General features: G+C 35.4%; 2 protein-coding genes and 1 pseudogene across 2 annotated transcripts; 1 reads left to right on the top strand and 2 right to left on the bottom strand.

Moving 5' to 3' along the window:
• Positions 1 to 522: 522 nt before the first annotated feature.
• On the top strand, positions 523 to 1,879 carry LOC143536386 (CBL-interacting protein kinase 18-like). Its single transcript, XM_077030391.1, has one exon. The coding sequence runs from the start codon at positions 566 to 568 to the stop codon at positions 1,877 to 1,879; it is 1,314 nt and encodes a 437-aa protein (XP_076886506.1). The 5' UTR covers positions 523 to 565.
• A 2,333-nt stretch (positions 1,880 to 4,212) lies between these two features.
• LOC143536359 (CBL-interacting serine/threonine-protein kinase 11 pseudogene) lies at positions 4,213 to 5,523 on the bottom strand (annotated as a pseudogene).
• A 2,436-nt stretch (positions 5,524 to 7,959) lies between these two features.
• Positions 7,960 to 11,534, bottom strand: LOC143536385 (taxadiene 5-alpha hydroxylase-like). Its single transcript, XM_077030390.1, has 4 exons — positions 11,253 to 11,534; positions 9,295 to 9,863; positions 8,364 to 8,557; positions 7,960 to 8,280 (listed from the first exon to the last, which is right to left on the bottom strand). The coding sequence occupies exons 1-4, from the start codon at positions 11,396 to 11,398 to the stop codon at positions 7,972 to 7,974; spliced, it is 1,218 nt and encodes a 405-aa protein (XP_076886505.1). The 5' UTR covers positions 11,399 to 11,534; the 3' UTR covers positions 7,960 to 7,971.
• Positions 11,535 to 17,696: the final 6,162 nt, after the last annotated feature.

The following is a 17,696-nucleotide window of genomic DNA, read 5'->3' as shown; positions in this document are numbered from 1 at the left end:
TTGACACCAACATAACATGAAATTTACCGATTAGGGCTTAGTTTAATGGGTTTGGGTCAATTCCGTCAAGCCCGTTGTGTTTGTGTCAACCCGTCAGGTTTGTGGGTTGACCCATTTAACCCATTTATTTGTATTTTATTTTTTTAATCCATTTTATGTAATAACTTGAACATTTGGGTATGTTTATTTTGAAATTTTAAATTTTAAAATAATTTGGATTAGTTTTGAACATAATTACTTTCAAAAAATAAAAATAATATGTAAATCTAGAATTTTGAAGTGTTATATGTAAAAGAAGTTAAATACATTATTTTTCAAGTAGAACGGGTCATGTTCGTTTCAACTAGTAGATACACGTGTCATGCACGGATTTATGTGTGTGACATGATTTTTAGCTTCTTGTAAAGTTTACAGGTTAGACCCATCAACCTGTGAACACAGTCCGTTTAGCAGAAGTTATTATGTCTTGTATCAGGAAACATAAATATGTTTTTTTTTTCTTTTTTCAGATTTTGATGTCTACCCTTGGTCTGTTGCATATTTAAGATTTGGCTTACTAGAAAATATGGACAGCATTCAAGAAAACATCCTGATGGAAAGATACGAGTTAGGCCGATTACTAGGTCAAGGCTCGTTTGCGAAAGTTTACTACGCGCGTAACTTAACAACGGGCCAAAGCGTGGCAATTAAGGTAATAGACAAAGAAAAGGTTATACGGGTCGGGCTTATTAACCAAATCAAGAGAGAAATATCCATTATGAAACTAGTGAATCATCCTAACATCTTACAACTTTATGAAGTCATGGCTACAAAAACCAAAATATATTTCGCATTAGAGTATGCGAAAGGGGGTGAGCTTTTTGATAAGGTTGCGAATGGAAAGCTAAATGAGCAAACTGCACAAAGATATTTTCATCAGTTAATCAACGCCGTGGATTTTTGCCATAGTCGAGGGGTCTATCATCGTGATTTAAAGCTTGAAAACTTATTATTAGACGAGAATGGGGATTTAAAAGTTTCAGACTTCGGATTAAGTGCTCTGGCTGAATCCAAGCGAGACGATGGGTTACTACACACGACATGTGGGACCCCTGCTTATGTGGCGCCTGAGGTGATTACTCGGAGAGGGTATGATGGGGACAAGGCGGATGTTTGGTCTTGTGGGGTGATCTTGTTTGTTTTGTTAGCTGGTTATCTTCCGTTTAACGATTCGAATGTGGTGGAAATGTATAGAAAGATTGGGAAATCGGAGTTTAGATTTCCATATTGGGTTAAAGTAGAGGTAAGGAAGTTGATCTCGGGAATCTTGGATCCGAATCCGGTAAGTAGAATCGCAATATCAAAAATAAAGGAAAATGCATGGTTTATAAAGGGGAAGTGTTCAAAAGAACCAAGTACAAATGTTGAAGAAAATCAAGATTTAATGATACCTCCGGAAATGAATGCATTTGATATTATTTCACTATCTCCGGAGTTTGATTTGACAACGTTGTTTGAAGAACCTAGGCAAAAGAAAGAAGCAAGATTCACCATTTGGCGGTCTGCTTCGGTTATTAGATCTAAACTAGAAGAAGTTGGCAAATGTTTGGGGATGAAAGTGAGCAAAAGAGAAGCGGGGCTGTTGAAGCTCGAGGCGATGAACGAGGGTAGAAAAGGAATTTTGTCGATTGATGCGGAGATATTTGAGTTTACTCCATCTTTTCATTTGGTAGAGGTGAAGAAATCTAATGGAGATACATTGGAATATCAGAAGGTGTTGAATGAAGGTTTAAGACCTGGACTTCAAGATATTAGTTGGAATTTGCAAAGTGTTGAACAAGATCAACAAGTAAAACCGGAGCAGCAGCAGCAACAACAACAACATGATCAGTTGTCTTGATTATTTGAAATTTGTTGTAATCTTTTGTTAGCCAGAAATTTTATATATTTATGAAGGTTTAAGATCTGGACTTAAAGATATTAGTTGGAATTTGCAAAGTGTTGAACAAGACCAACAAGTACAACCAGAGCAGCAGCAGCAACAACAACAACATCATGATCCAGTTGTCTTTATTATTTGATATTTGTAGTAATCTTTTGTTAGCCAGAAATTTTATATAATTATGAAGGTTTAAGATATTAGGAAGTTGCTCAAATTATAAAATAATAAAGAAAATAAAACATTTATGGTCATTTTATTTTTTTTCTTTTAAAAAAAGTTAGATTATTATGTTTCATCTCTAACTTATCAGACCAGTAAAACTAAAAAGAACGTTAGCTAAAATGAAAATGAGTTGAGCACTCTAAAGTTGCTCAAATTATATAATAAGTTAATAACGCATAAAAGAAAACACTCTAGATTATTACTGAAATACTATATTTTTATCGTGGTCGTGGTTATTTTGAGGACACGTATGTATTAATGAATCTGATAGTATTCTTTTCAGGTAAGCGGTGATCTTGCGTGTGTGGCATGTTAATACGGACCAAATCTGATGCTAATGTGTTGGATCTCTTCTCTTTCACATATTGAAAAAAGTGAGTTGGAAAAGGTCTATAACTACTTTTGGTTGATGCCTTGCAAGTTGAAAAGCTACTTTGCTTCGTGAATGCATGCATATATGCAGATTCACATGATCACGTGATCATAAGAAAATGCATCTATGATCACATTATATGGTCAAAAACATGTTTGTATTTGTAACTTGCAAGTGTAGCCGTGTTGGATTATCCATCTTTTCATCTCATGTTTTTGTTTGTGTGGATGAGAGAGAGTTCGTGTGAAACATCAATCACATATTATAATTATGTTATAACTGAAAGACTAATGATCATGGCTTTCATTTTTCTTAACATACGTTTTTACAACAACGTGTTTTTTATAATGGGGGCCATATATGACCGTTTTCGTTGTTTAGAACCAAGTCGTCAAAACCTGTGGTTTATCTAAATCACGGATATGATTATCTGCCTGACGCAACGCACGAATCCTAGATACGTTGTGTACTTTAATTAAAAGATTACAAGTTGTTTATTTGCATATTATGTCACTGTGTTCCCTTTCTTTTTCCAAGTGTTCACAGGTTGTTCTTATAATATTTAACATGTTGATGTAAGCTCAAAGAAACCATAAAAGATTGCCACTTGTCAGCCTATGGTTAACGAGTTTGGTTTTGATGATTCCTAGCCAAGTAGTCTCGATCGCATCTTGTACTTGTCATTTCTCAACACAAATTATGTATCCATTAAAAGATGGGACTGATAGGTTCATTTATGGCAAATAAGAATGGTAAAAGTAACCAATATTGAGAATAAATACACCTTCTTATCATATTCTTTCATTCTTTCATAGTAAGCTCGTAACTTATTTTTGTATATAAATATGCTAACATTTTGTCACACAGTCTTGCTATCACTTATCATACGTAGATGGCTCAGCAATTTTAAGGTCAAAGAAGAGTATAATCATATTGCATTTTTCAAAAATAGATATTTTTAATTTACAGTTGAACTATGATGAAATTAGTTTAACCGAATTGACTAACCAAATCCAATAAAAAATTGACAGTTTGGTTTGATGGTTTTTAAAAAACCAATTTCAGGTTCAATTTCGATTTTGCTTCCCCACCAATCGCCCTCCAAAACCATTAATCACTCCACTTTAAATCGACCATCCTAATTTCATTTTTGGTTGTCTTCGCTATCCTTTATTTTGGATGACATTCTCATTTTAGTGGGCACTACATCCCGTGTGACTGATTTTATCAATCGCCTTCATTCTTAATTTGCCATCAAGGATCTAGGGAATACAATCACTAGCTTGGTTTAATTGTAACTTGTAAAGATGCATCTTTTACAACCAAGGATCTACGGAAATCAAATTTGTCTTGATCACACATGCCATCTAAAGGATCTCCTACATCGCACTGGTGTTGGCGAGTGTTGACCTTTCTCTTCCCCGTATCGCAATGGAAACAAAACAACTCTCCATACATTCAAGTATACCCAAAGAGACACTGCTTTATCATAACACTATTGGCACTCTTTACTATTCAAAGTTTTAAAATTGTTAAATACATGTATCAATTTTCTATTTACAAACAAAATAAACAAAATCCCACTCTTTTCCAATACAAAACAAAACTTACATGGCCTATATACACATTCACACATTCCTATCTTCTTCACCTTTTTTATATATAAATTTAAGAATAAACACTTTTCTAAATAAAATTAAATAAGAACATACACTTGACATGTGTCAAGTAGGGTTCTCGGGTTCTCCGCGACCTATACACCCCGTCGTTCAACCAACCCTGGTCTTATTTTACAACACCACAAATCATCAAACAAACCTGTACCCCCACCACTACTATTAACCTCCACCACCGTTAAACTCTCTGTCAACCGAAAAACCTCTATCCCGATCACATCCTCACACTTCTCACCAACCAAATCCACAACACATTCATTTCGCTTCACAACCTTAACACTCATCCCCTTCACAATCTCCTCAACTCTTCCAAGAACACCCTCACTCGACCCCGCCACCACCACCCTCTCACCACGTCTCGTACCATCAAATAACGGCGTCAGGCTCAAACCAGACGAAAACGATATAACATCAAACGCATTTAACTCCGTTAACTTATCACATTTCTCATATTTACGTTTATCACATATAATATGTCCATCTAAATTTAACTCTTTATATCCTTTTTTAAACCATGGATCCGTACGAATCTCATCAACGGTGATCCTCGTGTCTGGATTCGTGTCAAGTAACCGCGATAACAAGCGTTTTAAATCCGGTGAAGTCCACTTCGGACACTTATACTCGCCATCATATATCTTCTTATACATCATCATCAAATTCGAATCACTAAACGGCAAATAAGCCGCATTCATAACAAACAATATCACACCACACGACCAAATATCCGCTTTCGCTCCATCATAACCTCTCTTCAATAAAATCTCGGGTGCTACATACGACGGCGTACCGCATAACGTATGCAGCAATCCGTCAGCACGAATTCGGCTTTTAACCGCACTCAATCCGAAATCGGACACTTTTAAGTCTCCTTGTCCATCAATTAATAAATTTTCCGGCTTCAGATCACGGTGATACACTCCGCGAGAGTGACAGTATCCAATTGCGGAAATTAGCTGTTGAAAGTACTTCCAATCCGTCAGCCGGCCGGTGGTGGAGACCTTATCGAACAGCTCGCCGGATTTGACGAACTCCATGACGAAATAGATCTTTGACTTTGTGGCCATGACTTCGTATAGTTTGACTATGTACGGATGGCTTAGGAGACGCATGATGTTGATTTCGGTGATGATGTTTGAGATGAGATGAGCGTTGTGTGAGATTCGGTGTTTGTTGATGACTTTCACGGCGACGCTGCGGCCGGTGGTGGTGTCTCTGGCATGGTAGACTTTGGCGAACGCGCCGGCGCCGAGGAGTTTGCCGACGGCTTACTTGCCGAAGAGTGAGTTGGCTACCGGCGGAGGTGTGGTGGTGGTGGTGGTTTCTTGCATGGAGTGAATGATGCCGGAGATTGAGGCGGCGGCGGCGGTGGTGGTTGATTTGGTTAGGGTTTTTAGGGTTTTGGATTTGAATGTTTTGGTGGGTGTATAAATTTAGACGGGTTTTTTTGTTTGAAATGTTTTGGGATATAATGGCGGGGTGTTTGGAATTAATACTATTCTTTTTTGTCACACTTTTTTATTTTTTTAATAATATTATTGTTCTTAAATAGTTATAAAAGAGTTGTGCGTCACCCGTGAGTGGCTGTGTTTAATTATCTTTTTGTAAATAAATTGACTTTGATGTAGATTGATTTTTTTTTTTAACGCGGACAATCTCACGTGTAGATCTATTTTTTTAGGGTTATGTTCAATGTCAACTTTTTGATCGGTATGAGATCGTACTTCGTTGATGTGGGAGAACCAGATGATATCCATAAACTCACACCCCCTGTAGCGTTCAATCTCGGGATTAAAGCTCTGATCCGTCCATTCACCAAATGTCTATGGAATTGGCCAAAGTAGGAATCGAACATGCTTAACTGAGGGAGAGCAGATCAACTAACCACCGGACCAAATTCTCAGGACTGTGAATTGATTGTTATAAATAAATGTAAAAAATCGGTAATAAAAATAATAATTATTATAACAACGTTAATATATAAGGATTTGCAAGGAATTTAATAGGAACAGAGAAAAAAGTAAGTATTTTGATGGAATTGTCGAAATTTAATGCTTATAGGCTGGACATGTTTGTAAATGTCATTTACATATCTTCGGCACTTTGAAAGGTCTAATGATTTGAAGAGTGTGAGGGTGCTAGGGGCATTCTTCAATTTCCCTCCAGTTTTCATCCATCGGTTTCTATTTCACAAGCACCACATTCAAATCTTCATAGGAAATCGCTTTCCACTACCCAAATCTTCAAACAGACATTCTCTATATGAAATACCATGTGATATTGTGATTAGTTGACCACACTGTCCATATTAAATCTCCATCGGTTTTCTTCCCTACCAATTTGACAACTTTGGGTAAGTTGGTAAACAATAAGTTATCTTATTTTGATTCGATAATATGAATCGGGTTCTTTTGGTACATCTTCATGTTCCACGAGTACCCAAAGCAGACATCAAATTAACCATGATTATTTTAATGACTTATATTTTAGAATACTCTAAATCATTACGGTTTCACAAATTTGATTGAACTAAAGTATAGAAATACTTGACTCATAATGTTCACAAACGTTGCCAAGCTTACCTTATTTTATCAAAAACTAACTTTAACCTCAAAGCTTGAGTCAAGGTAACTAACTTACATGGTTTTGTCACTTTGTGCAAACAAGTCATATACGTATGTAGAAAATCATTTACCAACATATTTACCAATTCTATTAGTAAATTAACTACCAATCCGTTGTTAATAATATAGAAGAAATTATCCATAATAAAAATATAAAGAAATTATAATTTGACCCCTCCTAAAAAAATGCTTGATTTTAGAAGAAAGATATAATAATAAACCGTCCAGACTATGTCTTAAGAAATTTGTGTATAAAAAAATAGTCAAAGCTTGACTTGGAATAATCTGGCGTGAGGGACGGCTCAAGATTGGACGGTCGTGAATGACTTTAAAGTCGGTACTTGGTCAATGACTCCACACGTTATTTCTTGTAGACGGCTGAGTGTAGAGTCTACACATAAAACCGGTTTTTTTCTAACAACCAACAAAGCCTGAGTATTCGATTACACTCATTATCAAAAGGTCATCCACGCTCTCGGTCAAAGACAACGCTGGTGACACGGCTGGCAACCAATTCCAATGGAAACCCTTCGCCTGAAGTCTCGCTATGGTAAAACCTCTGGTTCGCACGGCTGTTTGTTACGAACGAGACTTGAACTCATGACCATCCATAAAAAAAGTTATGGGCTACCACTAGACCGATGGGTCTTGGATATAATGACTTCGGATTTAACAGGTGCTTTGTTTAAAGAGGTGGGGATTAAAACAATTTATTTTAGAATTAATAACAAATTGATTTGGGTTAAAACAAAATTGGATCAAAATGTAGTCGGGGTAAAATTATTAACAGACATATATAGCAAACAGTAATGTTTTCTAATAATTGACTACCTTGTCTATTATAATTTCAAATCGTTGATAATTAACTATTTATTTTATTTCTAAAATTAACTTTTAGAAATAAAACTGATTCATTTTCTTTTCTAGGTTTTAACATGAGCATGTGCCTTTTATCAAGTGGGCTAATCCATATTGTAATAACATTAAGTTTAGAGTGATAAAAAACTGTTAACAGATAAATTTTAGTTGTATGTGATCACAAACAATGAAAATCCATAAACCGTCCAACAATTAAAGAGTAACCATGTATCCGATATATACACAATGATTATGACATATATGACGTTACACATTGATTAATGTATTGTAGTTGCACTACTTAACTCTCGGTATGACCTTGATTGGGAGACCCATGGATGGATATGGCATTGGTTGTCGGGTAATTACTTCATTAGAATGTATTAGTGACCACTCGTACATAGTCACTAGCTTATGCATCGTGACCAAGGTCTCCACCCTTGCAAACTCGTTTCCTATACACGAATGTTGTCCCCCTCCAAAAGGAATATACGTATAAGGAGGAATCGGTTTCGACAAGTTGTTTTCAAAACGAGATGGATCAAACTTCTTAGGGTTCTCAAATATATCAATGTCCATGTGTGTATTGTACGCTGGCCAAAACACCTAAATTAATTATCTTATAAAAAAAACGTTAATTTGTTACCAAGTTTAATAATTTTAAACGAATCATACAATTTGCGCAATACCTGCCATCCTTTCGGGATATCAAACCCGCCAAAAGTGGTATCGTTTACGACCTTCCGGAAGCTTCCAAAAACCGGAGGGATGATCCTCATCAACTCTTGTGTAACTCTCCATGTATATTTCATCCTTTGTATATCACCCCATGTCAAGTTGTGATCTTCCCTTGTTTCTATATCTCTTAGTATCTCCGTTTGTTCTTATTAAGATAAAACAAAAGAACATTTATGTTCCAAAAATATACTTAAACGGCATACTATTAGCGACGACATTTATCATTTATGTCACATAGATACATTTTCCCGTTAAAAGGAATGATGCAACGTTAACCTAAATATGTAAAAAGGAATTAAATGATTAAAGAGTCACTAAAAGTATATTAAAATGTTAAGAAAAACTTTGTAAATTGATTTACTTAGTGAACTAATGTTATAAAACTGGGTATTTACTACCGTCAACTGATTGCTAAATTAATTTAGGCAAATTGGATTTTAATAATCCTAACTTAATGTAGCTGGCTGATAATAATCCAAACTTATGAAGTAGCTGTCACCGAACCCAACTTTCACAACATTTGTTTTCATTGGACCTCCGTTAAAAAAGACTTAACGACCTTAAGTTTTTTTCTAAATTTCAAACTAATATTTTAGATCTTTTGATCGGAATGAGGATACGAGTATGATGTAACAACATAATAAAGTATTCAAATTAAGTTTATTATTTTCAATTAATAGTGTCATAATATTTTTTGGCAATGTTTAATGTATTTTACTACCTTTTTTAAGTAAGGACATGTACAAGTCCTCAACGTTCTAAGCAACTAATACTCGAGATCAGATCATTAAAAAAATATAAAAATTTGGCTCGAGCTCGACTCGTTATGTAGTGTAAGGATCGAGCACGAATCAACAGTGTAATGAAAACAATTATGTGTACCTTCAAAAATATTACTATGGATCTTTGAATCTTTGGACATCTTCCATACCATTAAACTCATGAGTATTGCAGAAGTATCATGGCCAGCAATCATCATAGTAACAAAATTATCAATAATCATCTCTTCATTAATCACGTTTTCGTTCTCTAATTTGACTACGATCAAGCTCGTCAAAATGTCACTTGTAGGGGTCAATCTTCCCTCAAGAAGGTCTTCCTTTTTCTTTCTAATAATCGGCATTAACCGATTAATAATTTTAGACTGCGCCCGCATTCCATGCCAGTATGTGAACCCCGGAATATTAAGTGGAAGAGACCAAAGTGCTTTGAAAGCAATGGTGAAATCGTTAAAGAATTCATCGATAAGGAGCTCGTTTTGGATGCCGAATAAAACTGATGACGCGATATTGAATGTGAGGCGTTTCATGAATTCGACGGTTGGGATGATGTTGGTTTTTTTGGTTGTTTTCAGGAATAAACCGGTGATTAAGTCGTCTATTTGTTTGATATTGGATTGAAGGCTTGTTGGCTTCATGAAGGTTGATAGTGCTCCCTTGATCAACTGGTACCTACTTACAGTTTAAGAACACAAATATTGAATCCTGTAAATGTTTAAATTACTTAAATCTTAATACACAAGCCAATCTTAATTAACTTGTAGTCATATGTATCCAATAAATCTTTTAGCATAAGTTAAATCGGGCCATTGATATAAACACAAGTACACAACTTAGTTTAAAATTTTCTTTGCGGTCCAAATCAGAAACACTACGACACGAGTAAAAAAAATCTTATCCTGATTCGCCACGGCTTATTGACTTGACAAAACAAGGTCCACGAAAGACAGGGCCGGCCCTAGGGTAGGGCTGAGTGGTCGACGGCCCACGGCTCGACACCCTGTTAGGCCCGAATTTTATTTTAAAAAAAAATAGATATGCATTTTTATTAAAAACAATATGTATATTTAATGTTTTAACTCAATTAAATAACAAACTAACTTGGTTTAGTGGTAAAGGGCTATGACTCCCAACCAAATGGTTATGGGTTTTAGTCTTTGAGACATGTTTAAGCTTGTTTTATATAAAAGTTTTTTATACAACCCAATATAACCAGGTAAGCCCATTTAAATATTAAATTGTTTAAGCCCAACAAAATACTCATTTTACTTAAGATTCAAATATTTTTCACATTTGACCCAAAATATTTTAACAATTATGGGAAATGGCGAAACATAGTGAAACCAATTTGTCTCTCTAAACAAACAAACAAATATATGCACTAAAATCTCATTAATTTATAGAAAAAACTACTTATAGAGTTCAGGAAGAACTTGTAGGTCCTCTAGGAGTGGATCTAACAACTATCGTGGATCAACCAAACTTGGTGCTAGCAGAATATCACACCAAATCATGTTTGGTCTCGAATCTTGTTGTTTATTTTCGGCTTTTGTTGTGAGAGAGAGAGAGCAAGAGAGAATGAGAAGAGAAATAGTTTTTCAAAAGCTTAGTGTTCTCATGGCATGCTTCCTATTTATAGGAAGCATGCATGATAATGGTTTTCATTACATGAATGCCTAATGGACTTCTTTACATGACCTTGGGCCCAAAAACGTACATCTACAAAAACAAACCCAAAACATAATCTTACAATACAGAAGACTCTTAATACATAAAACGAGGCCCAACAGAGTTAGACAAGGATAAATCTTTTGTCTATCCCAGAAAATAAAGATTTTCCTCACAACTGCTAAATCTTATCATAAAAAAACTTATTTTCTTCGCTGAATGAGTAAAAGCAAATAAAATAACTTTTGGAATTTATCATAGCATAAGCATCCTTTAGGGGCAATGAATAAGTCATCTCTGATCTCTACCGATAAATAACTAATAAAAGTCTACAAATATTTAGTTCAAACTCATTAATTAAAACTTGGAAACAATAAGCTACAAATAATGCACCTTAATCCAGTGAGTTCAAAAATATTGTATTTTCCGGCTATGGTCGATAGTGTCTTTGGTTGTTTTGCAATAAGAGCATCTTCATTGGACCCGAGTATGAACTTGTTGCCCGACTGGCCTATAATGACCACCGTGGGTGCACCCATAAGGGACGTTTTGAAGACCGGTCCATATTTCTTGACCCGGTCATTGATCCATTCAGGGCCTCGGTCTTTCTTTTGTGCTTGAAGAAAGCTAAACGTCTCTCCGATTAAAGGGTACCCTAAAGACCCTTTGGGCAGATGTTTATTTGTAGGCTTCTTTTTGTATAACTTGAAAACTAAACAGGTAGAAACCAATGTGATCGTAAATAAGATCAAGAAAGACATCTGAATAGTTAATTTTCAGTTGGCTTATAACTAACCTCAATAGCCCAATATATGAGTCTACATGTTGGATATTAACTATAATTGTTTTTTTAGTGTTCGTTTATGATTTTTGTTCATTAAATTTTCTAAAATTAAACTTTTTTTTGAAAGTATCTGTTTTGTTTTTGTTGGAATCTTGGAAGCATCAACAAACGGCTTTATTAACTATGTATTTTTCTTGTTAACGTAACATGTTTGTCCTAATTATTATTATAATTATAAAATACAATTGTAAATTTTGGTGACGCTAAGTGCCCATTGGACCATTTGACGGTACCATATTCGTCAAGTGGTATTTTCTTTTGTGTGTGTGTTTTTTTTTGTGCATAACAAAACTGACCGAATGTCAAATTTGTTTCGTTTTAGTTCCAGTAGCATAACGAATGTGACCGAAACCAATCGAATTCTTGTAGACTCACCGCCTTTTGTTTTAGTTTTTGTACTGACGGAAATCAATAGAATTCTTGTAGACTCACCGCCGGTTGTTTTTAATTTTTGCACCATAACGAGTGTAACGAAAATCGACCAAATGTCAATTTTATATTTATTTTTTTGTTTTAGTTCCGGTACCATTACGAACGTGAAGGAAACCGGCCGAATTTGCCTAGACTCAACGCCTCAATGCACGGGATTGACAACGCTCGGGTTTAACCAACGTCCGAGTTTTACCAACCGACACCACCCTGTTGGTCCATCTCAATTTTCATATTTTTTGGTCTTAGCTATGGTATCATAACACGTGTAACCAAAACTGATCGAATTCAGGTAAAATTAACGCATCAACGCTCGGGACTAACAACACTTGTGTTTTGCCAACCTGCCCGGCAACGAATTTGCTCCACTTAATTCGTTTAGTTATGTCTCTATATGCTCTATAGTTATATACTTGGTGGGCATTAGCTCAGACATACATTCCTTTCATGTACGTTAGGCTAGAGGACATCCTTGGGGAAACATGAAAGAGGGGGCTCGAGAAATCCATAAAGAACAACTGATTTTTTTTAAATAACTGTAAGGCTGGATGGTGTGAAGAAAAAAAGACGTCATCCTTGCCATGGTGGCTAGATGGCGTCATGAACACCACGTTGACTGTATCATCAACGGCGCCATCCATGGCCACCGCCATCTCAGACACAGCGTTTTAGAAGAGCTTGTTGGTGGAATTTGATGCAAAATTGGTGGTTCCATGGCATTCTAGCAGTTAGGTAACGGCTACTACATAAAAAAAATAAAAATTAAAAACTATATATATTGTACCTTCTCCAAATTAAAAATATATGGGAAAATTCCCAAAATAAGCATTTATGAAAACAAAATTCTAGTTTTAGGTATCATTTGCAAAAATTTCAAAAATAGGTATTATAAACTAGTCGTGACAAGTAGTTTGTAGAAACTAATTCGAACTTGCCACATGTCCTTAAACTAACCGTAACGAGCACGTTCACTAATCAATTACTCGTCACGACTAAATAAGTTCATGCCTCGTAATCAACGCCCACGAGTAATTAATAAATCCTTTAGACGCGACGAGTAGATTATAAGGTTAAACTAGTCGCGAGGAGTAGATTATAAGGTTAAACTAGTCGTAACGAGTTAACTACTAATAAACTACTCGTGTAGGTAGGGCTGTAAACGAACCGAACGAACACGAACAAGGCCTTGTTCATGTTCATTCGTTAAGTAAATACTGTGTTCACGAACATATACCGAATGAGATTTTATGTTCGTGTTCGTTCATTAAGGAAATTAATGTGTTCACGAACACAAACGAACACAAATAAAATCGGCAGAGCCTAGAGATTGAGACCGATATATTCATTAATGTGAATAATGAAAGCCTGTAAACGAATCGAATGAACACAAACAAGGGCATGTTCGTGTTCATTCATTTAACTTTAAAAGAACACGGACACTTAATCGAACAAATATTTATGTTCATGTTCGTTTATATAAAAATGGATATTTTTGTTCGTTTGTTTAAAATCTAAACTAACATAACTGAATAAAGATAAACGAACATGTATGAACAAACGTAAATGAACAAAAATATAAATAAACTTAAATGAAAACACTTAAATGAACACAAATTAACACATTTAAAACCTTTAAGTAGGTGACCTATCCAGATAATATTTAATTATTTTCTATTAATATTAATACATAAATAAACAAACATAAATGAACATAAACGAACGTTCATGAACATAAATGAACGAACGGAACATGTGTTCATGCTCGTTCGTTTAATTAAACGAACACAAATTTTTTGTTCATGTTCGTTCGTTTATTAAATAAACGAACATAAACGAACTTCCCGCCGAACGGTTCACGATAGTTCACCGAACGTTCGGTTCGTTTACAGGCCTACGTGTAGGGAATGTAAACCAGGTAAACTAGTCGTCGCGACTAAAGGATTTATAATTAACTTGTGAGCGTTGATTACGAGGCATAAAACTTATTTAGCCATGATGAGTAAATGATCATTGAACGTGCTCGTTACGGTTAGTTTAAGGACACGTGACAACTTTTAATTGGTTTTAAAAACTACTCGTCACGACTGGTTTATAATACCTATTTCTGGAATTTTTTACAAATAATACCTAAAACTAGAACTTTGTTTTCATAAATGCTTATTTTGAGAATTTTCCAAAAATATAATCTCAAACTTTACCAAAAATTTCTCAATCTTCTCCAAACTTCTAGCATTCTATTTCAAAGTTTTTTTTTTCAAAAATATGGACTCTCACTCCGGCTCATCATCGTGCGACTATTATCGCGTCGACTCTTCCACATATTCAGATATGGAGGACGAAGTGATAATTGCTTCGGTTCGGGCAGCGGCTTAACTGTTATTCAGCGCATGGCAACATAAACTACCACTTACTAGACGACCTCCGCTTCAACGGGATCTTCAGGCCGCTCATAACCTTTTGGTGAAAGATTATTTTTCTGAAGACCATGTTTATGATTTGGAACATTTTCGTCGCCGTTTTCGGACGAGTCGACGACTATTCTTACGTATTTCCAGGGACCTAGAACGCGAGTTTAGATATTTCCAACAAAAGGAGGATGCTCGACGTAAACTAGAATTTTCAACTTTGCAAAAATGCACGGCCGCAATTCGTCAATTGACATACGGGACATCAAGCAACGTCATGAGCAAGTATTTAAAAATGACTGAAAATGTGCTTCGCGAAAGTCTTCATTTATTTTGTGAATGTAGGTTGGTTGTTTAATGGTTTTCTATTCCTCGCGTTTTAGAGGTGTACAAAAAAACCGGTTTTAGGCAAACTGCATCGAACCGGTTTGGGTTTAAAACCGGTTTCACCCAAACCGGTTCCCAACCCGACCCAAACCGTCAGTTTCAGAACCGGTTCCCCTTAACATCTACCAAACCGGTTTTAAAACCAAACCGGTTTGAGAAAAACCGGTTTAAAACTGGCTAAAACAGGTTTAAAACCGGTTTAAACCGGTTTATAAACCGAACCGACCTGACCAAGTCGGCCTATCTTGTGTCTAAACCGGTTTATAAACCGAACCGCTTTGAGTCAAACCGGTTTTGACCAACTGTTGACCAAACCGGTTCGGTTTGGGTTTAAAACCGGTTTTGTACACCTCTATCGTGTTTATATATAATTGGGCTGGAAGTTGGAGAGTTAATGAGTTGAAGACTTAAAGTTGGGCATGATGCTTGGCTGCTGTTTTGGTGGGCCTAATGGGCTTATAAGCTGAAGACTTAAAGCGGGCCTTGATGTTGAGCTGTTGTTTAGGTGGCCTCACAAATTGCCTTCTCTAAAGTGATCTTATTTATTATATCAACTTCCCTGATCGAGTGATCGATGGATAGTTCTTTGTGAACAGTGGCGGACCCAGGATTTTTTGCCAATGGGGTCCCATATTTTCGGTGTTCAAATTTTTCGGGTCGGTCGTTGTTCAGGTCGGGTCGAGGCGAAGAACATAATAAAAAACAATATCATAATAAAACTTTCTTTTCAATCATCACTACCTGAACGGGTCAAAATGGGTCGGGTTGACACATAAACACTTTGTTTTCCCTTTCTTAAACATTTTTGAGATAGAACCTAGATCCACCCTTTCATAAGCATGTGTTGAAAACCATTAACTTAAACTAGTGATAAATAAAACTGATATTTTAAAGTGTTTGAATGTTTCTAAAGAAAACCATGCATAAAGTTGAAAACAATGATATGTATTTTAGAGGTGTTTGAATGTTTCCAAAGTTATCATTGCAACATTAGCAATCAAATGATTGATTAACACTAAAAATTAACACAAAAAACCAAAAACTGAGCCTTGTAAGACTTGAACCCATGACATTTCAAAGATAAAACAAGGGACTTTCCACCAGACCACATCAACATTAATAGTATGGGTTCCAAGTATTAAATCTTATGGGGTCCTCAAAAAATTTAATATACCGCTTCTAATAAATTTTTAAAAAACATTGGTGTCCCGGGACCCCGATCCACACTATGTGGGTCCGCCCCTGTTTGTGAAAGCATAGTCTGATTTACATCAGTAATCATTATCTTGGCGGTCATTAGCAATCTCTCGTTTCAGTTGGTATTCTTTGATTTCTTGTAACATCATTTGGGTTAAACATTTTCTGACAAATGTGTTAAACTAGGGGTGAGCAGAAAACCGAATTAACCGTAAAAACTGCACCGAAAAAGCCTAACCGAAGCATTAACCGACGGTTAATTTTTTGTCTTTTTGAAAAACCGAAATTTTGGTTTCGATTCGGTTATCCATTTTTAAAAAACCGAAAAAAACCTAACCGAACCGATTGATGATATTAAAGATTATCAAGATGATGAGGAATGAACTAAACTTTTAAGATAAATAAATAAGATGATGAATAAAGATCGGTACTAAACTTTTAATGTTTTTTTAATTTTTAAACTCTATTTAGCAACTTTGTATTCGTATAGTTCCACTTAACATGTGTCTATTTTGTTTTCTGAATTCAATATATATGTGGACTGTGATACTCTAACGCATTCTTATACAAGCTTAAAACATGCATTTTCATTTTTTTATTTTTTTTTTGCAATGTCGACACATGATTGAAAAAAACCAAACTGAAACCGAAATTAATCGAAAAACTGAAAACCGAAAAACCGGAAAACCAAAAATCGAACGGTTTGCATATTCAAATAACCGATTACTTCGGTTTTGGTTTGGGTTTCGCCTAATAACCGAACTGAACCGAACCGAACCATGCTTAGCCCTATGTTAAACATTAAGGGAATGACGCTTGGTTTTTACTTCTATAATATTGGCGCATCAGCCATAATCGGGCTGACTTGCATTGTTACATTTGTGGTATTCAACTTTGATTATCGAGAGATTATTGCTGGTTACCTTTTTATCTTATTTGCTATTTATTAGCATCCATAGCTCTGTGTTTTTATTACCAATTTAAACCCATATATCCAGCCATCCCTAGGACGTTTATTTGATCGTCATGGACGGGAATGCTTAGACCAGCTACCTTTTGTACGACATGAGTGTTTTAAGAGGATTTTGGTGTTTAGAGTTGTGTGAAAAGGCTTTTGCTAATCTTAAAGAGCATGTCTCGTTCAGTATGTTTATTTATTTTATCTCGGTTTTTAATAATTGTGTTGATAAAAATATTTATGTCTAAACATTTGTAAAAGGTTTCTTAAACTATAAACATATAACTTATTAAAACTTAATAAAAATTTTATATTGACTTATAGCAATTAATTTTAACTTTATTAAAAAATAGAGGTATCAATTTCTAGTTGTTTAATAAATATATCAAACACTCTGTTTTTTTATAACTCTATGCCTGAGGATTGAACCTTGAACCTCCCATTAATAGGTCGATCAAGTGACACCCGTTTACTTAAATAGGTCGATCTACCATGTTACACCATCAGGTAAAGACAAATTACTTGTCAATGCCTATCAGTCGAATCCGGCCCACTAACCCATATCTTGACACTAAGATAGGGCACGAATGGTGTATATGGGCGATGGTGACATACAT

The sequence above is a fragment of the Bidens hawaiensis genome, unplaced genomic scaffold, assembly GCF_021521415.1.
Source record: "Bidens hawaiensis isolate Kalapana, Puna unplaced genomic scaffold, B.hawaiensis_p1.1 tig00010796_1, whole genome shotgun sequence".
NCBI classification, from domain to species: Eukaryota; Viridiplantae; Streptophyta; class Magnoliopsida; order Asterales; family Asteraceae; genus Bidens; species Bidens hawaiensis.
Note: the sequence above shows the minus strand (reverse complement) of the source record. Positions and strands in the feature narration are given on the sequence as shown.